Below are 27871 nucleotides of genomic sequence, written 5' to 3'. Positions count from 1 at the left end.
AGGGAACAAAAACAGACCTATCTGGTTGTTTCTGTCAATCACATTTATTGATTTCTCTAAAAAAAAAATACAATGAACATAAGCAAAAAAAAATGTATATACATACATGCATACAATAATATACATCCAGCAAAAAAATAATAGAATTATCAGCCAATTCATTTTGGGTGAGAGACTATCCCAAAGTGTTTCAAGGGAGTTCTGCCTTAGATAAGTTTTAAATAAACTGTCTGAATCAAGATTTTCAGGGACATAACGTTTTTATATTATTTTCCAGGAGGACCTTTAGTGAAAAGCTGTCTTGCTAGTTCACACTAGTTTCCACATGCAGTGGTCACAGGCAAGTATTGTGCTGTTTGGGGATAAATCCTTTGCAGTTACTGTAAATATGCAGCTTTCTATTGAATCAGTGTAACTGATCAAACCAATACCAGAAGAGGATGCCCTTCTTCATCTCATCATCTTGGTGCCCATATAAAGACATGCACTGTTCACCTAAAAGAGTAGCCAGTAGACAATGACTGAGAAAGTGTTTCAACAGGGCAACCATTCAATACTGCAAGGTTGAAAACAAGACAGAGAAAGTAGGGGTCAGACTTAGAAAAAAAATGCTACTTGGTATGTGTTTAATTGTCAAGTTTTCTTCAGTCTCACTCAGAATTCTGAGATTACAGGTCGAAAACCTACCATGTAGCACCCCTGTCTTAATACAATGCTAATACATTATTTCCTCTTTTCAACAAAATAACAATACAAATACTTTATCCCTTTTTGAAAACAAAACCGTTATGTTTCTATTGTTCAATCTTGAAGACGCGCATTAGCAAACATACGTATATCTATATGTGAACGTAATATTTCCATGTTCTTTCTGTCTTCTTCCTCAAGCTCTTTATTATTTTTGTTACTATACATTTGTTGCAGTCTTTCCAAGAATAAAAACTTACAGCCACACAGGCAAATAAATATGTTGCTTTTTGAAGAAATGTCCAAATGATCACTTAAAAACGGATATATGGAGATATTATTACATAACAGGTGACACTGGGGAACAACACGATCTGTCCACCAAGAGGCACTGTTGTCATTTAGTGAAACATGCTCCTTCTATGTGTATCATTATGTAAGAATAGGACTGCTCATGAAATGACATTCACACAGCATTCTGAAACATGTTTTAAATAAAATCCTTTCTCTCAGAAAGATCTGTGGTCTGGCAGTTGCAGCACGTTTTTTTCATACTAATACAATTCTCATGAATATCTTTGGTTGGAGGGAATGTGTCAGGACTAATCTTGTATGTAAGCAAAGAAAAGCATTACTTTTGCCACCAGGAATATATCCACATATCTGTAAGTGCTTGGCTACACACCATGGATAGTATACACGTTTACTTGTAGATTGAATTGTGAATGGAATGGGCTCATGAGGAAAAATGGCCTGTGGTACAACATGGCAATATGTGGGTCATATATCTAAGCACATACCATAGTCTTCCTAACCTTACATATCTTAACAGAAAGCATGGATGATTCGTGTGTGTGTGAGTGAGAGAGAGAGAGAGAGAGTGAGAGAGAGAGAGAAAGAGAGCAAAAGACAGAGGGTTGACACAAGGTGGAACTACAAAGAGAGGATAAAGAAGGGGACCTGTTTTGGATTATTTTACCAGATTAAGAGATTACAGTGAAATGAAGCGTGACAGACTGAGTGGAGCAGGAATGATGAGGAATACGTAGCACTAGCACTGCTCAAAAACAAGGACTATTGGTAGGCTACATGCAGCATGCATGTTTAGCATGGAGTCAATTTACTTTGTTCAATCACTCCTATATACCTCAACATGTATTATACAGCACATCTATCAAACAAAACATAGTATTACTGTCAGTCTTGATGATGATATTCACGAGGCACCACTTCAATCCAAATGAAGGAGAATGTATTGATATACAATACTGACAGAAAAGAATAGGCCCTAAAAGTCAACCCAATCCTTATTTTGAGTGAACAGATGCTAGTGTTCTGAGTGTTGCTATGATGTCGTAGCAGGATCAGTCACATTGGCACAATGTCACAGCCAAGGCGAGGTGCCTGGGTTCAGCAGCGCTCGCTCAGATCCACAGATTCCTCAACTGATGGATGGGCTTTTCTTATTATGTGTGACCTAATCAAGTCAGCAGCACATCCAGGGTATCTGTGCAACAGCACATTGACCACCATGCTACAGCAAATTCCTAAACGCTCAATTGTAGATGTTTATAGTTACAGTACAGCCTCCAACTCCAAGGTTGGTTGGTTTGTTGTACTCCCCTGTTTAAAGCAATGGAATGGCAGAGAATCCTTCAAAAATCAAACAAATGACCGGTATTACCGAAACAGCCCTATAGACATTCTGGTCAATGTAATCAGAAACGTTGGAGTCAGTGCATCTCAGTTTGAAGGCTATCACAGCAGTAACAAGCCATGTACAAATGTTTAAACAAACATAGAAACAAAAACAAACTCTATTTGTCCTTCTCCACAGAACCATAAGCATCTCGTCTTCACAAGAAAAACACAAACCAGCGCAAATCAATACAAAATAAAATATATATGTGATGTACATGCAAAAAGACCTAACCCTTGAGCTGGAGGGACACAGCTGTGAACACAAACCATGTGTGTGCACTGTAAGAACAATGTATATCCATGTTATGGAAGACTGATCCAATTCATGACTGATGTGCAATTCAAGTGTTTATGACAAAAGAGTCCTGTTTTAATGTGAAGAATGAATTTGATTTGTCACTCTAATGAATATTGCACATTGCATATGCAACTTCCCAACCTACAGTATAACATTTTTCTTGCAAACTAAATTTTGTTATACAAACAAACACATACAGTACACACACACATACAGTACACACACACACATACAGTACACACACACACATACAGTACACACACACACACATACAGTACACACACACATAAACATACACATACAGTACACACAAATACAAACACACACACACATACAGTACACACAAATACAAACATACACATACAGTACACACACACACATACATGCAAACAGTCACATACAGTACACATGCAAACACACATACAAACATACACATTCAGTACACACACACACACACACACGTACACAGTACACACACACACACGCACGCACACATACACAAAGGTGTTGACCTCTAGAACTCCCCATGTTGGAGATGCTATCTTCTTATGGCTCACATTTCATTCACGCAATGGCTGTGTGTGTGTGTGTGTGGGGTGGGGGGGGGGACTAAACTGGATGATCACTATTCAAGTGCAACAAAATAGACATACTGATATAAGGATATTATATATAAATAGATATACACGTTTTGTATTGGATTTAGTGTATATTCGTACATAAAGGGGCACTCTAGAGGGAGGCAGCAAGGAAGGACACACAGTAAACTGGTAAGACGTGTTGATAAATGGACTTCAAGTCAAACTAACTTACATAACAGAATCAGTCCCAAATCTCACACACAAAAACAGAGACAGAATTACCCCCCTTTTGACTGCACCAATCTGACATCACTAAACTGGGCATTCAATGCCCAACATCGAGGGTAAATGAAAGTTGTAAACATATTCTATTCATCAAACTGAGGGTGTTAATTCTGTTATCTGTTTCTGTATGTGTGTGTGTACCTGTGCACAGCATATCAGTGTGAATATTTGTGAGAGAAAGAGAATGTACATCTATTGTTTAGTGTTGATCCTCAGTTTGAAAGACACTTTTCCAGCAAACTTGTCTCTTTCACTCCCAGGAGGAATGTTGTTGGAGATGATCCTGCACTCGATGTTGATGTCTTCGTTGAGGGTGATGTTGAGGAACTTAATGGCAACCAGAGGCTGGGAGTAGTTCACCTGAAACAAGACAATAGATCTGTAAGTTATTGTTACATAAGCTTTCAGCACTGTTTTCCAGAAACATTTGATCTATAATGTATTGAAAGCACATGCAGATGAATGCGCAATAACAATGTCATGACATTGGATCACTAATATTAGTTATTCTAACCATAAAAATAGGATTATAAGGGATGCTTTGTGAGTGTTGCCTGGTTGGTGTCGCGGGATTCTCACCTGAGCTTTCTTGCCATAGTAAGGGTAGTACATGAGGTTGAAGGCGCCATTTTCAGGGTAGTACGCCACCTCTCCAATCTTATCAGAGTCTTCTTTCTGCAGGGGCAGAGGATCAAGGCCATTAGTTAGGGAATGTTGGGTCAAAAGTGTGTGGGCGAGCAGGGAAGGACTGCCCAATCTGAAGGAGTGGACGAGCTTTGAAAGGACACCATGACAATTAGATTAGACTTGATGGAAATGTATCTTTGGCATTTACTGCATGTCTACCTCTATACTGTCCTTGTGGACTTGCAATAGTAAACTACTATTTATTGACATTTATTTTAGACAGAGTCTACCTGGACATGCTATGCTAGAACGTTATTGTATCTCTCTAGCTTGGAATATAAAAAGTTGAGGGTACCAGTGTATCACAAGTAACTATACAATACATATCTACTACAATACATATCTATCTGTCGCTAAGATCACTACAGTGGCACCCTTACCCACTCATCTTTCCCAACTTTGTACCTCTGAGAGTGGAAGGACAGAATGGATGGTAACAGAAAAGAAGAGAACAACATACACATAGGGTATGAAAGGATGAAATGACATTGTATCACAGACGAGCAAAGAAAGACACAGACATAAAGGAAGCTAATGGATGACATAGATGAGAACAAGATTTCAAGATGGCGTAGCAGTGGGAATGTCTGTTTTGATTGTCTTGTCCCATCCCTTGTATATATCGTTTTTCATCATATATATTTGCACAACTTTTCCATCTGCGTACTGAGCATACTCTCCTGCAACCCGCCTCACACAATGTGGTATGGATCTGTTATTTTTACACTTTTGAACTGGAACCACCTTCTGAAGCTAGCCAGATAACTAGCTACTAGCTAGTAGTCAGTTAGCCACCGCTAGCGGTCATCACCGTTAACTCGGACTGCCAGCCTCAGCCCGGGCAACTCCTGCCAGCCTGCACAGCTCGATATCTACCCAGAGCATATCGGACTGCTTTTCTGTACCACATCTCCGGAATCCTACAGCAAGCTCTGAAACTTTACACCAGATCACCGGAGCTGCTATCCGAGTGGCTACTCTTCTCTTAACGTCTCTGTCCCGAAGCAAGCACCAGTTAGCCTGGAGCTAGCCTCGAACTAGGCCCATCTCCCAGCTAGCTGAATAGATTCCATCAAGCAATCCCTGGGCTTCAATTACCTCTTTTGCCAATTGGCCTGGACCCTTTGCTGCCAACACGGTCCCCGCTGATCCATCACGACTGGTCTGCCGGCGTAACCGTCTGAGGGGGTTTCAGACTCTCCTGTTGTGACGTCACCCTGAGGCCCATCTGCTAGCCTGCTGCTCGCCCCGGCCTGCTAGCTGTCTGAATCGCCGCGTCTCCAACTAACCTAGCTACTCACTGGATCCTATGATCACTCAGCTACACATGCCTCTCCCTAATGTCAATATGCCTTGTCTATTGCTGTTTTGGTTAGTGATTTTTGTCTTATTTCACTGTAGAGCCTCCAACCCTGCTCAATATTCCTCCAGCCCTTATACTCCACCCCCCACACATGCAGTGACCGCACCTGGCTTAAATGGTGCCTCTAGAGACAAAACCTCTCTCATCGTCACTCAATGCCTAGGCTTACCTCCACTGTACTCACGTCCTACCATACCCTTGTCTGTACATTATGCCTTGAATCTATTCTTCCGCGCCCAGAAACCTGCTCCTTTTACTCTCTGTTCCGAACGTACTAGATGACCAGTTCTTATAGCCTTTAGCCATACCCTTATCCTACTCCTCCTCTGGTGATGTAGAGATTAATCCAGGCCCTGCAGTGCCTAGATCCACTCCCATTCCCCAGGAGCTCTCATTTGTTGACTTCTGTAACCGTAAAGGCATTGGTTTCATGCATGTTAACATTAGAAGCCTTCTCCCTAAGTTTGTTTTATTCACTGCTTTAGCACACTCCGCCAACCCTGATGTCCGAGCTGTGTCTGAATCTTGGCTTAGGAAGGCCACCAAAAATCCTGAAATTTCCATCGCTAACTATTACACTTTCCGAAAAGATAGAACTGCCAAAGCGTGTGGAGTTGCAATCTACTGAAGAGATAGCTGCAGAGTTCTGTCATGCTATCCAGGTCTGTGCCCAAACAATTCGAGCTTATACTTTAAAAAATCCACCTTTCCAGAAACAAGTCTCTCACCGTTGCCGCTTGTTATAGACCCCACTCGGCCCCCAGTTGTGCCCTGGACACCATATGTGAATTGATCGCCCCCCATCTATCTTCAGAGTTCGTACTGTTAGGTGACCAAAACTGGGACATGCTTAACACCCCGGCCGTCCTACAATCTAAGCTAGATGCCCTCAATCTCACAAATCATCAAGGAACCTACCAGGTACAATCCTAAATCCGTAACCATGGGCACGGCACCCTCTTAGATATCATCCTGCCCAACCTGCCCTCTAAATACACCTCTGCTGTCTTCAACCAGGATTTCAGCAATCACTGCCTCATTGCCTGCGTGCATACTGGGTCCACGGTCAAACGACCACCCATCATCACTGTCAAACGCTCCCTAAAACACTTAATCGAGCAGGCCTCTCTAATCGACCTGGCCTGGGTATCCTGGAAGGATATTGACCTCATCCCGTCAGTAGAGGATGCCTGGTTGCTCTTCAAAAGTGTTTTCCTCTCCATCTCAAATAAAGTCCATGGAGAATAAGAGCACCTACTGCCAGCTGCCCACTGCACTGACGCTAGGAAACACTGTCACCACCGATAAATCTATGATAATTGATCATTTCAATAACCATTTTTCCACAGCTGTCCATGCTTTTCACCTGGCTACCCCTAACTTGGCCAACATCTCAGCACCCCCTGCAGCAACTTGCCCAATCCCCCCGCCTTATCTCAGCTCACTGGTCACCATAGCAACACCCACCCGTAGCATGCGCTCCAGCAGGTATATTGCACTGGTCATCCTCAAAGCCAACACTTACTTTGGCCGCCTTTCCTTCCAGTTCTCTGCTGCCAATGACTGGAACGAATTGAAAAAATCTCTGAAGCTGGAGTCTTTATATCTCCCTCTCTAATTTTAAGCATCAGCTGTCAGAGAAGCTTACCGATCACTGTACCCGTACACAGCCAATCTGTAAATAGCACACCCAACTACCTCATCCCTATATCATTACTTACCCTCTTGCTCTTTTGCACCCCAGTATCTCTACTTGCACATCATCATCTGCACATCTATCACTCCAGTATAAATGCTAAATTGTAATTATTTTCGCCCCTAGGGCCTATTTATTGCCTCCCTCCCTACTATTCTACATTTTCACACACTGTACATGAATAGAAACATCTTTATTTTCTTTTGTGTTATTGACTCTACAATTGTTTATGTGTAACTCTATGTTGTTGTTTTTTTTCGCACTGCTTGGCTTTATCTTGGCCAGGTAACAGTTGTAAATGAGAACTTGCTCTCAACTGGCCTACTTGGTTAATAAATGTAAAATATATATATATATTTTAAAAGATACAAGATAGGTTAATTCTGAGAGGGGGGACTGAAAGAGCGAGAGAGAGGCTCACCTTTGCTCCACAAGTGACAAATGGAGCCTGGCCATCCTTTCCTGGCAACATCCCAATGACCTAGAGGGACAGACAGACCTGTGTTATCCTGGCAGTTCCACCACCATCCCCACTTCATTCCTCCTTAAAGCAGATCCATTCAACAGAGAAATGTTGTGATTCTGAAAACAATAAAACAAACAATTCTAAACTTTTCCAAAGTTGTTTGCATTTAATTGGTATGATCTCTTCCAGGCTCCCAACCATTACCTGCTCCATTCCCCTCTCCCTTATGTCTCCAAGAAACACCCCCCCCCCTGCTTCTATCATACCCGGTTCAGCTTGATGATGATGCATGGCTTGCCAGCCTGGTATCCATAGGTATGGTCATCGAGGCCAGAGCACTCTTGTAGAAGGGATCGGTTGAACTGGCAGGAGCGCTTGGGGTTGTTCTTCACATCACCGCTGTCTACCTGAATAAAATACTGGTCTGGTGTGCACTTGTCATTCTTTTCAGCCTGCAGAGAGTTGTTGTAGGCTGGATGGGAGAGAAATACAGTTTAACATGTTGTTTTCCCCAATGGAAATTACATTAGAGAGGCAGGCAGGCAGGCAGGCAGGCAGACAGGCAGACTCACAGGAGAGGAAGTTGTCCAGGGTCTTGGTATACATGTCCCAGCTCTCAGTGTTGTGGGTGTTGATCTCCATGGTGTCTCCCCTGGGTCTGATCATCATGCCTGGGGAAAAGAGAGAAAGAGGAGTGGGAGGGATTTTAGCCTTCATCATATGTTTACAATACAATGTGTGATTGTCTGGGGTGGTCACGACTATACAGTAGCAATTGTAAAATGTTGGTTTGTAATGTGAGGTTTAAGTGTATCAAAACCTCTTAAATTGTGGTATTGGTGTATTAGTGTATAATACCTGGTGTACTAAGCCTGTCTTGCCAGGTGGGTTTGTGGTCATCCAAGGTCTGCAGCATGACATACATGGTGAGGCAGAACATGCCTGCTAGGAAGATGTAGAACACTAGGTAGAAGAGCAGGATGAGGCCTGGGAGGGAAACACAGCCAGCACACAGACACAGTATTAATATCACACAAGTTCAAAGAATACGCAACATTCCACGAAATATGGTTATGTCCCAAATGGCACCCTATTACCTTTACACTGGGGCCATTACAGAATATGGCCATTCCATATTTTTCATTTATACAGATTAGGTAGCCGGAAAACGTAATATAGAAGGCGAAATAAAGTAAAGTAAGATTTTAAAAAGAAAAGGTGACGGGTCCCCAGGACAGGATTTGGCAACCTTATTGAGAAAGTTACAAGAAGGATATCAGCAGGGGGGGAAAGTATGTGTGTTTGAGACCTAATAACTTATCAAAAGTCATAATAGTAATTATTCCTAAATTCTGAGTAGGAGATAGAGAGAGTGACAAGGGTCAAGGGAGAGAGAGTAAGGAGAAGCCTCGCTGGGGAAACGCTAGGACCTTTATATTATGACTATTTTCTCCCAACGTGGGAGACTCGGGTTCGTATCTCAGCCTTGGCACCTATAGACTAAAATTAATTCTGATTGTAATCCAAATACTGATATGTTTTGCCGGGAGAGATACTGCTAGTTAGTGTAGTGTTTGTTTAGGATATAAACTGAACGTTTTAATAGCTTGTTTAGGTTAAATTGAAAGACTAATCCATTCAAAATAATAGAGGGGTGATTTCGATGGAATGCGTTGTCTTGCCTAAATGGACCGCTGGAATAACGTATTGAGTCGTATTTAAATTACTGCATCATAGAAGAGACAGTTACCCAGATGTAATGAATTCTACATAATAGCGGAGAGATAATTGCGACAGATTGACTGACATACGTTGTAAATTTAGCGAAGTACATGGTACTTTTACATTTTGGACATTTCATAAAGGGGAAGCCGAAAGAGAAGAGAACGTTTGGTTTCACTCTTACGATAGAATTCAAGCAGAACTCAGTCTGAATAGGGGTTAGATTTTTGCCTAGAGGCAGGAATAGGAGAGTTGGTTGCAAACTAATTTTCAGGGTAAAGTTGCGAGAGGAAGGTTGATTTGTTGCTAAATGATGTTGTGATAACGTAAAACTGCGTCATTACGTAGAATACACAATAACGTTACTCAAATTGATTTGACAGTTGTTCAGGTACAGACTCCCACTCTTTTCTGTACTTCTGGCAGTACAATATTGATTGAGAGATGTTGATTGATGTTGTAAATTCTGTTCAAGATCAAACATTCGTGACCAACTATATTCATTGGGTTTGGCTTGTTGAACCCGTACTATTGCTGCTGCAGTCAGCCAACAATGATTTGCAATTCGCTGAAGTTGCTGCTGCCTGGGCACGGGCTGAGCGCCTGCTGCTGACGTCACTCACAATGCACTTTTGCAGCCAGGCAATGATGTTGTGACTGAGGGTGTGACAGAGAAAACTGTTTGTGTCATTTAGAGGGGAAATGCGTGCATTATAGCTTTGAGTCACTTTTCAAAAGTTGCTAAAAGTTCCAAATACATTGTTTTTTTTTAAGTAGCTGAATTTGTCAGGATAGTCTGAAAAGATGCTAAATCTAGCAACAAAATTGCTAAGTGGGCATCACTGGTTGGTGGGGCTCACTGGTTGGTGGGGCTCACTGGTTGGTGGGCATCACTGGTTGGTGGGGCTCACTGGTTGGTGGGGCTCACTGGGCTATATTTGGCTGTAAGAGAGGGAGGTCTGAATAGTTGAATCGTAAAAGTTTTGTGATAGTTCCCGGTTATTGATTTTTGGTTTGATTGCTTAGGTAACACAAGTGAATTTGAACAGGATGTTAACGTATTCTAAACATTATAATCTTTTTCCATTACATGGAACCATGTCCGGTCGGTAAAGGGGATTGCAGGTTAGTTAATTTTATTTTAAAGGGACAGTGCACGTTAATCACAGTTGTGGGTATCGAATGGCAGGATATTTCTATTAAGAATTTGAGGAGACTGTCTGCAGACGGACTGAATGGGTTTCATATATCACCATTGAGAACATCTAAAACTAATGATTGGAAGGAGTAAAATGGAATGATCATTAGGTTTTGGTTGTAGTTAACGTTAGGGTTACTGAATCGGGGTAGTTTGACAAAGGTTTTTAGGGGGGAAAAGTAATGCTTCATTGTGTTTCTGTGGAAATGTTTTCCAGTGGTTGTAATCTTGAAGGGAGCGAGTGAGTGAAATAGAGGCATGTTTCTACCAAAATTGAAAAGTCCTGGTTGTGTTGTGTTTGTTGTGTTTGTTTTTAGCTTTAGGGTTTGTGGAGATTTCCATTTTTCTATAGACACAAAATCTTAAAGGGGTGCAGACATGTGGAGTATGATAAGTTTTATTTTTTGAGTTTTAATTAAACACGTGAATTCTTTTGATACGGGAATGTTATGGGAAGATATCAATTGAGTAACAACCATAAAAGGGTGGTATGACTCTTGACCTCTATCATTGCTTTTTCCTTTGGGGTCTGATCAGCCTCAGGGGAGGGCCATTTGGATAATGATTTAAGGTAATTTGTGATACAGATTTTAAGGTAAATTGAGTAACTGATAATTATTTACGAGTTTATAGTTCCTTGACATAGTTGTAATTTGAACCAATGAGAGGAAAGAAATGGCATAGCCTTGGACTAAGGGCATACTTTCTTGTGTCTCTCCTCCGATGGCCATAAGGGTACAATAAGTTCTCTTGGTGGAGGGTTCCAGAGAAGTAACTGTGATCTGGTCATGTTATTTGAAAATGTAGTTTTCTCTTTTGACCAGTAGTAGTATATATATATATATATATATATATATATATATATATATATATATATATATATATATATATATATATATATATATATATATATATATATATATATATATCGCTCCGGGAGAATATTTGGTTAAAAGAATCCCTGGCAGTGGAGGGACTCAAGGCCCCGTATAGTCAACAATTAAAAATTGCTTTCCTCAGTGGAATGCGTCCCGAGACAAGCCATACCATTAAACAGAACTTAGTAGGGTGGGGGCGTGCCGAGCGAGGAGAGGTGGAGAGATAAGCAGTTCACTCAGTACAGCAAGTCTCAGAGGAGAAAGTGGAATTGAGACAGGACAAATTATGGGGAGCTGGGAAATAGACTCTAGTGAGGAAGAGGTTCAGGATTCTGTAAACACTGTCTGTGAAGGTTTCGAATTGGCTCGTATTGATTTGGTATTACAACAGGAACAGAAATCCTATTCATCATCGATAATAAATAGGGGAAGATATGGTCCTTTGAGGTTTGGACAGGACATATTTTAAGCAAACAGGGCAGGAAAATATATTGAGATAGAATCCGTTTCGAAGGACCAATTGATAAGAGAATCTCCAATCCCAATGATAATAACAATCAATCAACAGCTCTGACCAATCCCCGAGGTTTGTAAGACCATGGGTATAATAATAATTAGTCAAAGACTCAGCTTATACAAAAGGTTAGTACAGTTTATTCAGAGAACGTTCTGAAGTCAAGAATACAAAACAATTCATTTTATACAGACTTCTCACACCCACACATTCACACACACACACACACAGACGCACATACACATGCACACAAACAGACGCACACACATGTCCTGCTACCCAGCCGCCAGAGCTTTGTGACCTTGTTCTTGACACGTACTCCCTGTTCTCTCCCAATCTCTAGTCAGGTCGGCACCAAGCTCAGTGAGTCTGTGTTTATAATACCATAAAGACATATTGTCTTTACCCTAATTCTGACTAGGACGACACATTTATTGATTATGATTTTATACATTCCAATCAATTCCATACAATTATATGTTTCAGGGGTCAGAATATTCTAATCATTCAATTAACAGACAATTCTCACCTATCACTCTCTCTCTGTCTTCATCACAATATACCACTCTCTGTCCTTATCACAATATACCACTCTCTCTGTCTTTATCACACTATACCACTCTCTCTGTCTTTATCACACTATACCACTCTCTCTGTCTTCATCACAATATACCACTCTCTCTGTCTTTATCACACTATACCACTCTCTCTGTCTTTATCACACTATACCACTATCTCTGTCTTATTCACCCTATACCACTCTCTCTGTCTTTATCACACTATACCACTCTCTCTTTGTCCTTATCACAATATACCACTCTCTCTGTCTTTATCACACTATACCACTCTCTCTGTCTTTATCACACTATACCACTCTCTCTGTCTTTATCACACTATACCACTCTCTCTGTCTTCATCACAATATACCACTCTCTGTCTTTATCACACTATACCACTCTCTCTGTCATTATTACACTATACCACTCTCTCTCTCTCTCTGTCCTTATCACACTATACCACTCTGTCTCTATCACCCTATACCACTCTCTCTGTCTTCATCACCCTATACCACTCTCTGTCTTTATCACACTATACCACTCTCTCTGTCATTATCACACTATACCACTCTCTCTCTCTCTCTGTCCTTATCACACTATACCACTCTCTCTGTCTTCATCACCCTATACCACTCTCTGTCTTTATCACACTATACCACTCTCTCTGTCATTATCACACTATACCACTCTCTCTCTCTCTCTGTCCTTATCACACTATACCACTCTCTCTGTCTTCATCACCATACCACCTGTCTTTAACACTATACCACTCTCTCTGTCATTATCACACTATACCACTCTCTCTCTCTCTCTGTCCTTATCACACTATACCACTCTCTCTGTTTTTATCATGCTATACCACTCTCTGTCCTTATCACAATATACCACTCTCTCTGTCTTTATCACACTATACCACTCTCTCTGTCTTATTCACCCTATACCACTCTCTCTGTCTTTATCACACTATACCACTCTCTCTCTCTGTCATTATCACCCTATACCACTCTCTCTCTCTGTCCTTATCACACTATACCACTCTCTCTGTCTTCATCACCCTATACCACTCTCTCTGTCTTTATCACTCTATACCACTCTCTCTGTCTTCATCACCCTATACCACTCTCTCTGTCTTTATCCTCTATGTTGGTCTTTATCACAACACTCTGTCTTTATCATCACCCTATACCTTTATCACTCCACAATACCACTCTCTCTGTCTTTATCACATAACCACTATACCACTCTCTGTCTTCATCCCCTATACCACTATACCACTCTCTCTGTCTTTATCACCCTATACCACTCTCTCTGTCTTTATCACTCTATACCACTCTCTGTCTTTATCACATTATACCACTCTCTCTGTCTTCATCACCCTATACCACTCTCTCTCTGTCTTTATCACCCTATACCACTCTCTCTGTCTTTATCACTCTATACCACTCTCTCTCTGTCTTTATCACCCTATACCACTCTCTCTGTCTTTATCACTGTGACACCTGTCTTTATCACAATACCACTGGTCTTCATACAATATACCACTCTGTCTTCACACCCTATATCTCTCTGTCTTTATCACCCTATACCACTCTCTCTGTCTTTATCACCCTATACCACTCTCTGTCTTTATCACAATATACCACTCTCTCTGTCTTTATCACCCTATACCACTCTCTCTTTGTCTTTATCACAATATACAGTGCCTTGCGAAAGTATTCGGCCCCCTTGAACTTTGCGACCTTTTGCCACATTTCAGGCTTCAAACATAAAGATATAAAACTGTATTTTTTGTGAAGAATCAACAAGTGGGACACAATCATGAAGTGGAACGACATTTATTGGATATTTCAAACTTTTTTAACAAATCAAAAACTGAAATATTGGGCTTGCAAAATTATTAAGCAGGTGAGTTGACTGAGCCTATCAATAGCCCTCCTTGCCTTCCTCTGCACTCTCAGCATGGACAACTGAGGCCAGTCCTGGAGCGTAGCCTTGCTGTGTCTGTGCTGGATGGGCCCCTTTGCGGAGCTCATCCCCTGGGCCCTGTCGACTCCATGGGGCCTCCCTTTGTCAGCAGGCCCAGTGCTGCGTAGGGCCATGGGCAGACATAACCAAATGCCAAGAAGAAGCTTCTCCATAAACACTGGACCTTCGTGGTGAGTGAGAGTAAATGGTTGAGTGTGACGGTCTGCCAGTCCCCAGGGTGGGAAATCTACGTTGAAATGTAACCTCATAGAGAGGCGTAAGAGGAAAAAAGAGGAGTGCAGAGCGGCATCCTGTGGGGTGAGATGGAAAGGGCTGCTGTGGCACACAGTGCAAGATGGAAAAACCCTGCTGAATAATCAGAGATAGTGTACAGGCCCTGCGTCTAGCCTTGGCTCTGGTCTAACCAATGCAGTGAGGGACTACAATCAGGGAGGAGATTATTTATTTGACTTTATGGGGCGTCATGGTGATCAGGCCCCCCCACCCCACCCTTCCTCCGCCTCACTCTTTTCATCCCCCCATCACAGGGAGAGTTGAAAGCAAATAATATAATGGCGGTACAGAATTGGCCTGCAGCGTCCTGTGCTTTCCCTCCTACAATGGCAACATGGACGCCTTTGAAAAGAGGATAGTATTCAAACATCAATGAATACTGTGGACGCTGCTTTGAATCTGGGTTATCAAACAGAGGCTGTGAATTGAAAACATGGTAAGGATAAAATAATATGTATGTGCTGTGGCTGTTTTAATATTCATGTACTTCTGAAATTGCCAAGGGATCTAAGAACTATTTCCATAATTGTGCAACACACAAACACACACTTGCATATCCACAAGGAACAGTAGTGAATTTCTACCCCAGCTAATTTCAGCAGTGTGCGCTATCATAGAAAAAATTGCAATTACATGAACTAAGGTCCTTTGTGCATGAGATTGGTCAATTTCTCTCATTCACTTTCACTTGTACAGTGCATTCGGAAAGTATTCAGACCCCTTTACTGTTACGTTACAGTCTTATTCTAAAAGTGATTCAATTGTTTTCCCCATCAATCTACACACAATACCCCATAATGACAAAGAAAAACAGGCTTTTGGAAATGTTTGCAAATGCATAAAATAAAATAAACTGAAACCATAATTCATTACATAAAGTTGAAGTCGGAAGTTAACAAACACTTTAGCCAAATACATTTAAACTCAGTTTTTCACAATTCCGGACATTTAATCCTAGTAAACAAATCCCTGTCTTAGGTCAGTTAGGATCACCACTTTGTTTTAAGAATGTGAAATGTCAGAATAATAGTAGAGAGAATTATTTATTTCAGCTTTTATTTATTTCATCACATTCCCAGTGGGTCAGAAGTTTACATACACTCAATTAGTATTTGGGATCATTGCCTTTAAATTGCTTTACTTGGGTCAAAGGTTTCAGGTAGCCTTCCACAAGCTTCCCACAATAAGTTGTGTGAATTTTGTCCCATTCCTCCTGACAGAGCTGATATAACTGAGTCAGGTTTGTAAGCCTCCTTGCTCGCACACGCTTTTTCAGTTCTGCCCACACATTTTCTATAGGATTGAGGTAAGGGCTTTGTGATGGCCACTCCAATACCTTGACTTTGTTGTCCTTAAGCCATTTTGCCACAACTTTGGAAGTATGCTTGGGGTCTTTGTCCATTTGGAAAACCCATTTGTGACCAAGCTTTAACTTCCTGACTGATGTCTTGAGATGTTGCTTCAATATATCCACATAATGATGCCATCTATTTTGTGAAGTGCACCAGTCCCTCCTGCAGCAAAGCACCTCCACAACATGATGCTGCCACCCAGTGCTTCACGGTTGGGATGGTGTTCTTCCAAACATAACGATGGTCATTATGGCCAAACATTTCTATTTTTGTTTCATCAGACCAAAGGACATTTCTCAAAAAAGTATAATCTTTGTCTCCATGTGCAGTTGCAAACCGTAGTCTGGCTTTTTTTAATGGCGGTTTTGGAGCAGTGGCTTCTTCCTTGCTGAGCGGCCTTTCAGGTTATGTCGATATAGGACTCGTTTTACTGTGGATATAGATACTTTTGTAGCTGTTTCCTCCAGCATCTTCACAAGGTCCTTTGCTGTTGTTCTGGGATGGTTTTGCACTTTCACACCAAAGTACATTCATCTCTAGGAGACAGAACACATTTCCTTCCTGAGCGGTATAACGGCTGCGTGGTCCCATGGTGTTTATACTTGCGTACTATTGTTTATACAGATAAACATGGTACCTTCAAGCATTTGGAAAATTGCTCTAGGCTGATTTCTTTTGATTTTCCCATGACGTCAAGCAAAGAGGCACTGAGTTTGAAGGTAGGCCTTGAAATACATCCACAGGTAGACCTCCAATTGACTCAAATGATGTCAATTAGCCTATCAGAAGCTTCTAAAGCCATGACATCATTTTCTGGAATTTTCCAAGCTGTTTAAAGGCACAGTCAACTTACTGAATGTAAACGTCTGACCCACTGGAATGGTGATACAGTGAATCATAAGAGAAACGTTTGTCAGCAATAACAGCCTCGAATATTCTTGGGTATGACGCTACAAACTTGGCACACCTGTATTTGGGGAGTTTCTCCCATTCTTCTCTGCAGATCCTCTCAAGCTCTGTCAGGTTGGATGGGGAGCATCACTGCACAGCTATTATCAGGTCTCTCCAGAGATGTTTGATCGGGTTCAAGTCCGGGCTCTGGCTGAGCCACTCAAGGACATTCAGAGACTTGTCCCGAAGCCACTCCTCTTGGCGGTGTGTGTAAAGGTCGTTGGTGGAAGAAGGTGGGGACCAAGGTGCAGCATGGTACGTGTTCGGCATTTTATTAAATATAACTGAACACTAAATACAAAGTAACAAAAGGCACAACCGAAACAGCTCCGTCAGGTGCAACACACACTAAACAGAAAATAACTACCCACCACCCATAGTGGGAAAACAGGCTGCCTAAGTATGGTTATCAATCAGAGACAACGATTGCCAGCTGCCTCTGATTGGGAACCATACCAGGCCAAACACATAGAAATAGAAAACATAGAACACAAAACATAGAATGCCCACCCCAACTCACGCCCTGACCAAACTAAAATAGAGACATAAAAAAGGAACTAAGGTCAGGACGTCACAGTGTGCATAGGGTCGTTGTCCTGTTGGAAGATTAACCTTTGCCCCAATCTGAGGTCCTGAGCGCTCTAGAGCAGGTTGTCATTAAGAATCTCTCTGTACTTTGCTCCGTTCATCTGTCCCTCGATCCTGACTAGTCTCCTAGTCCCTGCCACTGAAAAACATCCCCACAGCATAATGCTGCCACCACTATACTTCACCGTAGGGATGGTGCCAGGTTTCCTCCAGACGTGATGCTTGGCATTCAGACCAAAGAATTCAATCTTGATTTTATCAGACCAGAGAATCTTGTTTTCATGGTCAGAGTCCTTTAGGTGCCTTATGGCCAACTCCAAGCAGGCTGTCATGCGCCTTTTACTGAGGAGTGGCTTCTTGGTAATCACTTTGACCAAGGCCCCGATTGCTCAGTTTGGCCAGGCGGCCAGCTCTAGGAAGAGTCTTGGTGGTTCCAAACTTCTTCCATTTAAGAATTATGAAGGCCATTGTGTTCTTGGGGACCTGCACACATTTTTGGTACCCTTCCCCAGATCTGTGCCTCAACACAGTCATGCCGGAGCTCTACGGACAATTCCTTCGACCTCATGGCTTGATTTTTACTCTGACATGCAGTCAACTATGGGACCTTATATAGACAGGTGTGTGCCTTTCCAAATCATGTCCAACCAAATGCATTTACCACAGGTGGACTCCAATCAAGTTGTAGAAACATCTCGAGGATAATGATCAATGGAAACAGGATGTACCTGAGCTCAATTTAAGTCTCATAGCAAAGGGTCTGAATACTTATGTAATTAAGGTATATATATATATATATATCCATTTTAGAATAAGGCTATAACGTAACAACATGAGGGGTCTGAATACTTTCCGAATGCACTGTATATGTCCACACTTAACATAAATTAGATTTGGTAGCTACGAGCTTGTCTAACTTAATGACCTGGATTTGTCTTTCTTTGCAATTAAGTTTATGTTTGTTTTTGATCGTTAGCATTTATCCTCTAACAAAAAAAAAGTTAACGTCGGAGGTGTGGATGGGCATGAGTCTCGACAGACCTCAACATGTGATCTTTAACCAGAGATCACATTTGTTTCAAATACTGAAACTATCTGGTGGAATCTGATTTGTGGCTACCCGAATGGGCAAGCGACATTTTGTCCCGATTTTTATTTATTTTACGTTGAATTGCTTTCACTCTAGTGTTCCATTTGTAGGCCTACATGTGCATTTGCGTATTAAAAAAAACAAGCCAGGCATCACGCAGTTCTTCTCCATAAATTCCCTTTCCCCTCTGTGTCTCACTCACTCAATTGCGTTCTGACCACTCCCTCTACACACGTATCCAGAGTGCACACACACACACATTCAGTAAAAGGCACATGACAGCCCACCTGGAGTTTGCCAAAAGGCACCTAAAGGATTCCGACCATAAGAAACATGATTCTCTGGTCTGATGAAACCAAGATTGAACTCTTTGGCCTGAATGCCAAGAGTCACGCCTGGAGGAAGCATGGTGGTGGCAGCATCATGCTGTGGGGATGTTTTTCATCAGCAGGGACTGGGAGACTAGTCAGGATTGAGGGAAAGATGAACAGAGCCTCCCGGGTGGTGCAGTGGTCTAGGGTACTGCATCGCAGCGCTAGCTGTGCCACCAGAGACTCTGGGTTTGCGCCCAGGCTCTGTCGCAGCCGGCTGCGACCGTCCGTGGGGCGACGCACCATTGGCCTAGCGTCGTCCGGGTTAGTCCGGTCGGGATATCCTTGTCTCATCGCGCACCAGCAACTCCTGTGGCAGGCCGGGCGCAGTGCACGCAAGGTCGCCAGGTGCACGGTGTTTCCTCCGACACATTGGTGCAGCTGGCTTCCGGATTGGATGCGCGCTGTGTTAAGAAGCAGTGCGGCTTGGCTGGGTTGTGTTTCGGAGGACGCATGGCTTTCGACCTTCGTCTCTCCCGAGCCCGTACGGGAGTTGTAGCGATGAGACAAGATAGTAGCTACTAACAATTGGATACCACGAGATTGGGGAGAAAAAGGGGTAACATTTAAAATTAAATAAATAAAAGATGAACAGAGCAAAGTACATAGAGATCCTTGATGAAACCCTGCTCCAGAGCACTCAGACTGGGGTGAAGGTTCACCTTCCAACAGGACAACGACCCTATGCACACAGCCAAGACAACACAGGAGTGGCTTCGGGACAAGTCTCTGTATGTCCTTGAGTGCCCCAGCCAGAGCACAGACTTGAACATCTCTGAACATCTCTGGAGAGACCTGACAGAGCTTGAGAGGATCTTCAAGGAAGAATGGGAGAAACTCCCCAAATACAGCTGTGCCAAGCTTGTAGCGTCATACACAAGTTGATATTATGGTTTCAATAAATCAATCTTAAAATGGCACTTGTTTTTTTATTGACTGAATATATATATGGGGCAATTTAGCAATTATGATTTGTTATCTGTAATGGTTATGATAGATTAGGCATTGATGTGCACTTGTGTTCTAAAAAATATATTATAATGTTTGTGTATGACACAGTCATTGTCTCTGATTGGGAAGCATATTTAGGTAGCCTGTTTGGTGTTGGGTTTTGTGGGTGATTGTTCCTGTCTCTGTGTTAGTTTGCACCAGAATAGGCTGTTTCGGTTTTCACATTACGTTTATTGTTTTTGTATTGATCGTGTTTCATCTTTATTAAAGATGTATCTAAATAACCACGCCGCATTTTGGTCCGACTCTCCTTCACACCAAGAAAACCGTTACAGAATCACCCACCAACACAGGACCAAGCGGCGTGGTAACGGGCAGCAGCAGGAGCAGAGCGAGGAGGACTGGACATGGGAGGATGAGTTGGACGGAAAAGGACCCTGGGCACAGCCTGGAGAATGTCGCCGCCCCAAAGAAGAGCTGGAGGCGGTGAAGGCAGAGAGGCGCTGGTATGAGGAGGCAGCACGGCGGCGTGGATGGAAGCCCGAGAGTCAGCCCCAAAAGTTTTTGGGGGGTGGTGCTCACAGGAAGTATGGCGAAGCCAGGTAGGAGACCTGCGTCAACTTCCTGTGGTTACAGGGTGGCTAGAGAGACCGGGCAGGCACCTTGTTATGCTGTGAAGCGCACTGGGTCCCCAGTGCGGGTGCATAGCCCGGTGCGGTACATACCAGCTCCACGTATCGGCCGGGCTCGATGCCCACTCTAGCCAAGTGAAATGAAGCCGGCTCTACGCATCTGGTCTCCAGTGCGTCTCCTTGGGCCGGCTTACATGGCACCAGCCTTGCGCATGGTGTCCCCGGTTCGCCTGCATAGTCCAGTGCGGGCTATTCCACCTCGCCGCACTGGCAGGGCGACCGGGACCATTCAACCGGGTAAGGTTGGACAGGCTCTGTGCTCAAGAGCTCCAATGCGCCTGCACGGTCCAGTCTATCCGTCACCACCTCCACGCACCAGCCCTCCGGTGGCAGCCCCCCGCATCTGCCCAGTGCCGCCAGTCTGCAAGGAGCCGCCAGTGCCACCTGTCTGCAAGGAGCCGTCAGTGCCGCCTGTCTGCAAGGAGCCGCCAGTGCCGCCAGTCTGCAAGGAGCCGCCAGTGCCGCCTGTCTGCAAGGAGCCGCCAGTGCCGCCAGTCAGCCAGGGGCCGCCAGTCAGCCAGGGGCCGCCAGTCAGCCTGGGGCCGCCAGTGCCGCCAGTCAGCCAGGGTCCGCCAGTGTCCGCCAGTCAGCCAGGGGCCGCCAGTTAGCCAGGGGCCGCCAGAGCCCCTCAGCCCAGAGCCCCCGCCCCTCTGTCCAGAGCTTCCGCCCATCTGAGCTTCCGCCCCTCTGTCCAGAGTCTCCGCCCCTCCGTCCAGAGCCTCCGCCCAGAGCTTCCGCCCCTCCGCCCAGAGCTTCCGCCCCTCCGCCCAGAGCTTCCGACCCTCCGCCCAGAGCTTCCGACCCTCCGCCCAGAGCTTCCGCCCCTCCGCCCAGAGCTTCCGCCCCTCCGCCCAGAGCTTCCGCCCCTCCGCCCAGAGCTTCCGCCCCTCCGCCCAGAGCTTCCGCCCCTCCGCCCAGAGCTTCCGCCCCTCTGTCCCGAGCTGCCCCTCTGTCCAGTGGGGTCATGTAGTAGGGTCGCCATGGTTAGGAGGCCAAGGAAGCGGACAAGGTGGCGGACTAAGACTATGGTGAAGTAGGGGCCACGTCCAGCACCAGAGCCGCCACCGCGGACAGATGCCCACCCAGACCCTCCCCAATAGGTTCAGGTTTTGCGGCCGGGGTCCGCACCTTGGGAGGGGGGTACTGTCACACCCTGACCAGAGTTTGCTTTGTATGTTTCTATGTTTTGTTTGGTCAGGGTGTGATACGAGTGGGCATTCTATGTTGGATGTCTTGTTTGTCTATTTCTATGTCTGGCCTGATATGGTTCTCAATCAGAGGCAGGTGTTAGTCATTGTCTCTGATTGGGAACCATATTTAGGTAGCCTGTTTGGTGTTGGGTTTTGTGGGTGATTGTTCCTGTCTCTGTGTTAGTTTTGCACCAGAATAGGCTGTTTCGGTTTTCACGTTACGTTTATTGTTTTTGTATTGATTGTGTTTCATCTTCATTAAAGATGTATCTAAATAACCACGCCACATTTTGGTCCGACTCTCCTTCACACTGACACTGACTCTACACACACGCACACAAACTCACATACAATCATCATTTATGCTGCTGCTACTTTGTTTATCCTATATCCTGATGCCTCGTCACCTTACCCCTATACATATAGAGTGATATGGTATTGGAACTGACTCTGTATATAGTATGCTTACTTTCTCGTGTTCTTCTTATTTCTTATTTTTATTTAATGTGTGTTTGTTCTACCTTATGTTATGTTCAGCACTACATTGATATTGACTACTGCATTGTTCGGTTTGGAGAAAGAAATGCATTTCACTACAATTCTGCACTTGAAATTAAAAACTTTAATCTTGATATGCGTACAATTATTTTCATGAACATCTGAAATAGCTTCAGGTCGGGTGTTTATGACGTAGCGGTCATCGTTTCAAGTCTCGCATGTTAGATACATTACCATATATTATTGCAGATCTTGGTTGTGCAGATTATCGTGCTGATCTTAACACTTAGAAGATATAATTTCTCTTATCAAAATAATTCTTCACTGAAACAAAACCTGCATTGAAATATTGATTTGCAACCTAATAGCATGTAGTTGAAATCAATAGCACAAACCCACTACTTTTGCGTTTTGTATAGCCTTTTGGGGTTAATAACAGGCCTTATCAACGCTGAGGCTATTTGAAGTAGCAAATGGCCCTCAAATCTCGCTCTGCACCAGAAGACAGGTTAAAGTAATGAGTATTCAATCTCAAGAGGCCCACTGTAGTCTTTACAAAGTACAACAGAGAATAGTATTTTAAATGGTGGTCAATGGCATATTAATTTAATTTAAAATACACTACATGACCAAAGGTATGTGGACACCTCATGGGCATTAATATGGAGTTGGTCCCCCCTTTGCTGCTATAACAGCCTCCACTCTTCTGGGAAGGCTTTCCACTAGATGTTGGAACATTGCTGCAGGGACTTGCTTCCATTCAGATTAGTGAGGTCGGGCACTAATGTTAGGCTCGCAGTCGGTGTTCCAATTCATCCCAAAGGTGTTGAGGTCAGGGCTCTGTGCAGACCAGTCAAGTTCTTCCACACCGATCTCGACAAACCATTTTTGTATGGACCTCGCATTGTGCACGGAGGCATTGTCATGCTGAAACAGAATAAACTGTCGCCAAACTGTTGCCACAAAGTTGGAAACACAGAATAGTCTAGAATGTCATTGTATGCTGTAGCGTTAAGATTTCCCTTCACTGGAACTAGTGAAAATCTAGCCCGGACCATGAAAATCAGCCCCAGACAATATTCCTCCTCCACCAAACTTTACAGGTGTCACTATGCATTTGGGCAGGAAGCGTTCTCCTGGCATCCGCCAAACCCAGATTCATCTGCCAGATGGTGAAGAATGATTCATCACTCCAGAGAACGTGTTTCCACTGCTCCAGAGTCAAATGGTGGGGAGCTTTACACCACTCCAGCCGACAGTTCTTGTGCTGACGTTGCTTCCAGAGGCAGTTTGGAACTCGGTAGTAAGTGTTGCAACCGAGGACAGACAATTTCTACACTCTACGTGCCTCAGCACTCGGCGGTCCCGTTCTGTGAGCTTGTGTGGCGTACCACTTCACGACTGTGCCGTTGTTACTCCTAGACGTTTCTACTTCACAATAACAGCATTCACAGTTGACCGGGGGGGGCTCTAGCAGGGTGCCACCTTGAAAGTCACTGAGCTTTCCAGTATGGGCCATTCTACTGCCAATGTTTGTCTATGGAGATTGAATAGCTGTGTGCTCGATTTTATATACCTGTCAGCAACGGGTGTGGCTGAAATAGCCAAATCCACTCATTTGAAGGGGTGTCCACATACTTTTGTATATATAGTGTAGTTCCACTGCCTTAATCCTTATGTCCCAACCTGGTCACAAAGCATTTCGGATTATTCTGTACATAAATGTACGTAGGCCGTCTGATTTGCCTAGTTAAATAGAGGTTAAATAAAAAAATCTGATACACTCCATTTAATTTGTTTAATTTATTTCACCTTTATTAAACCAGGTAGGCATGTTGAGAACAAGTTCTCATTTACAATTGCAACCTGGCCAAGATAAAGCAAAGCAGTGCGACACCAACAACACAAAGTTAAACATGGGATAAACAAACATACAGGCTATAACACAATAGAAAAATCTATATACAGTCTGTGCAAATGTAGTAAGATTAGGGAGGTAAGGCAATAAATAGGCCATAGTGGTGAAATAAATAACATTTAGCATTAACACTGGAGTGATAGATATGCAGAAGATGAATGTGAAAGTAGAAATACTGGGGTGCAAAGGAGCAAATAAATAAATATCAATATGGGGATGAGGTAGTTGGGTGGGCTATTTACAGATGGGCTGTCTCAATGATCGGTAAGCTGTTCTGACAGCTGATGCTTAAAGTTAGTGAGGGAGATATGACTCCAGCTTCAGTGATTTTTGCAATTCCTTGTAGTATGACATGTTATGTTTCCTATGGCATGCATTCATTGGTAGATGTATGTGACAAATTTGCAAAATGTAAAATATGTTACAAATATTAAAAACGTATGATATGTTACGAATTCCAATTTGTTGTTGCTAATGTTAGGTAGGCTAGGGGTTAGTGTTAGAGGTTAAGCTTAGGGTTAGGGTTAAGGTTAGGAGTTAGGTTGAAGGATTAACTTTAGGGTTTGGGGAAAGGTTAGCTGAAAGGATTAAGGTTGGGGGAAGGGTTGGCTAACATGCTAAGAAGTTGCAAAGCAGCTCAAAAATAATACGTAGTTGCAAAGTAGCTAATTAGCTAAAATTGTGCAAGATGAGATTTGAACATGCAACCTTCAGGTTGCTAGATGTTTGTATTATACGCCCACCCATCCACCCTTCAGTAACCTTTTGTCTTACGCAACCATACCAAATGTAACATATTATACTAATTTAAATGTCCGGGATTTACCATTTACTATGTTTCGTCTAGTCTATGAGATCAGGTTGTATGTCCAGACACATTGCGCATAAATACAAATAATAATGTATGCAAAATTTCATGAGCTCACACAAGCTCAAACCACACATAATGTCACATCTGAGCTTCAGCACAGCCTTGCACTGGACAGCTGTCACGTTCTGACCTTAGTTCTTTTGTTATGTCTGTGTTTTAGTATGGTCGTGGCGTGAGTTGGGTGGGTTGTCTATGTTCCTTTTTCTATGTTTTGGGATTTCTGTGTTTGACCTGGTATGGTTCTCAATCAGAGGCAGCTGTCAATCGTTGTCCCTGATTGAGAACCATACTAATGTAGCCTGGTTTCACTTTTGAGTTGTCGGTGATTGTTTCCTGTTGTATTGTTTGTGTCACATTTCAGGACTGTTTCGGTTTTCGTTTGTATCATTCACGTTGTTATTTTGTATTCAGTTTAATAACTAAAATGGACACTTACCACGCTGCACATTGGTCCGATCTCTCTTACTCCTTGTCAGAAGAAGAGGATAATCGTTACAACAGCAACCAATCTTATTAACTGATGCTCGGGTGAGGCAGAAGCTTAAAATTGCGCATTACAGGCTATGCTACAATCTGTTCACAAATTCTACATTTCCGCCTGGTCAAATTGACTCTACGCATTCCTAAGTGTACAGTTAAAGAATGCTCATGACATCATTGTAAAGCCTGTAGACAACGAGATGCTGCGGACCTGCTCATTTAAAAATAAAATAACTTTGACCATTTATTTCAAACTATGAAACCGAAGTAGTAAAATTCTATGCCGGCGGGTGTCCCGTGCCACTAAAAACATGTTTGCTGGGTTCGTATCTAGCGTGAGTGGGAACATTATCATTTAGTTTTTCTTTACTTCTCCACTGCAGTGCATTTCTGGAGGCTAGGACTGGAACTATATCGTGCACATTAACGGGTTGGATTACTTAGCAGCCAATTTCATGACTGGCAGAAGAAGTTACTACTAGTAGCTAGCTAATATCGATGAGACGAAACTAAAATGAGGAGCGTTTGTCAATTGTCATGACTCGTGCATGTTATGCATACCTAACTAGCTCATATATATATATATATATATATATAGCTTGTGGCAAGGCAGAAACAGTGTCTGTCACTCTTCATCAGCGTAAATAAAAACATATTGATGAGGAAACGACATCACCACTGTGCAAATTAAAAACCCGAGCCAGCTAGTTAAGTACAAATCTGTTTTTGAGTAACATGTTTTTTACGGCCGGGACTGACTGCGCGGTCTAAAGTGACTGATTAAACTGCTAGCTGTTGAGCATTTTAAACATGACAACTTTCAAGCAACCCAAATACTACAAGTTAGCTAACTATCGAATTAGGCATTTGTTTCATAACCCAAATAAGGTTACACGCTAGCTTAATCTAGCCGGCATAATACTTTATAACCTTTTGTCGATCTGTAATGCTAGCTATCTATGCCATACCAATCTGCCTACACTGTGTGAAATTACGGGCTATACTTTGGGGTGCCGAAATCAGTAGTTTTTTATAAAGAAACTGATTTGTGTGTGACGTCGGATCTCCAGTCCGCGCACACTAATCACTGCTCAACTCCATTGTAAATCGTTGAGTTTAATCCGCTAGCCGCCCATCCAACCAGCTAGCGATGGGCACCAAGCTAGCGAAATACTTACACTACAGAAAATACTAATGAAACAGCAGGGAGCAGGTCTTGAACCCTCGACCTTTGAGCCCGAGGTCCGGCGCGCTATCGACTGCGCCGCAAAAGCATGCTCGTGCGGCAGTCGATTTCCGCATGAGTTTATAAACCCAGGCTCGTAGTAGTGCTGTAGTAAATTATTATACAGACATTTCAAATCGCACGGATACTTTTTTAAACCTACAAATATAGCATGTTAATTTCAAGCAAAACACATGTAATTGGATTTCCCGATGTTTTGAAGCTTTCTTTACCCTTAGTGGTTGTTGCTAAACTAAACAATGGGCCTCACGTCATTGATGACAGACCTGTCTTCCTCCATGGTTTTAGAGGGGCCATATGTGCTGCATTGCTGCAGGCGACCATCACCAGGTCAATGACTAGACTCACCCCAGCTGCTCGCTGTCCTGCCACAAAATTCCCGCGTACTGGGGTTCCATATGGTGTCCTTCCAAGTGCTCTTCTCGGCATCTTTTGCCATTTCTAGATGTTTTTATTACCGGGCTTTATAGCCTAATGTAGATAGTCGTTAGGGTGATATGTGAAGTATCTAGCTGTGAGGTAGGCCTACACTACAAAACTTGTTACAGAGTTGCTCTGGAAACAAACGGGTGCCAATTACTCAGATAGAAAGCAGAAAACCGCTATCAAGTGCACAAATGAAGAGCTGCTTTGCAAGAAGGATGAAACCCTAGCACGGAGCTGCCAGATTATCTAATTACAGTTAATGTTGACACTACACTCAGTACAACCCCGGCTGCCGTTCTCGTCCGCATGCCGCAGAGTTTTGATGAGTGATGCTGAATGTAGCGACACTGCAGTA

General features: G+C 43.1%; 1 protein-coding gene across 1 annotated transcript; it reads right to left on the bottom strand.

Annotated features, from left to right (window-relative positions):
* Positions 1-20: 20 nt before the first annotated feature.
* On the bottom strand, positions 21-27871 carry LOC135550616 (sodium/potassium-transporting ATPase subunit beta-2-like). Its single transcript, XM_064981597.1, has 7 exons — positions 27439-27871; positions 8623-8751; positions 8337-8435; positions 8031-8236; positions 7720-7779; positions 4132-4227; positions 21-3912 (listed from the first exon to the last, which is right to left on the bottom strand). The coding sequence occupies exons 1-7, from the start codon at positions 27527-27529 to the stop codon at positions 3745-3747; spliced, it is 849 nt and encodes a 282-aa protein (XP_064837669.1). The 5' UTR covers positions 27530-27871; the 3' UTR covers positions 21-3744.

Source organism: Oncorhynchus masou, chromosome 12 (assembly GCF_036934945.1).
Source record: "Oncorhynchus masou masou isolate Uvic2021 chromosome 12, UVic_Omas_1.1, whole genome shotgun sequence".
Classification (NCBI taxonomy): Eukaryota; Metazoa; Chordata; class Actinopteri; order Salmoniformes; family Salmonidae; genus Oncorhynchus; species Oncorhynchus masou.
The sequence above is the reverse complement of the archived record's forward strand: the minus strand, read 5'-3'. Positions and strand labels throughout refer to the sequence as shown.

Bases quoted from the DNA above. Each gene is read 5' to 3' on its own strand.
- LOC135550616 (XM_064981597.1), bottom strand. From the start codon at position 27,529: ATGGCAAAAGATGCCGAGAAGAGCACTTGGAAGGACACCATATGGAAC. The intron at 8,752-27,438 runs GTGAGTCTAGTC...TTTCCCTCCCAG, and splicing joins CAGGACAGCGAGCAGCTGGG to GCCTCATCCTGCTCTTCTAC. The intron at 4,228-7,719 runs GTGAGCCTCTCT...CTGCCCCTGCAG, and splicing joins TTGTCACTTGTGGAGCAAAG to AAAGAAGACTCTGATAAGAT.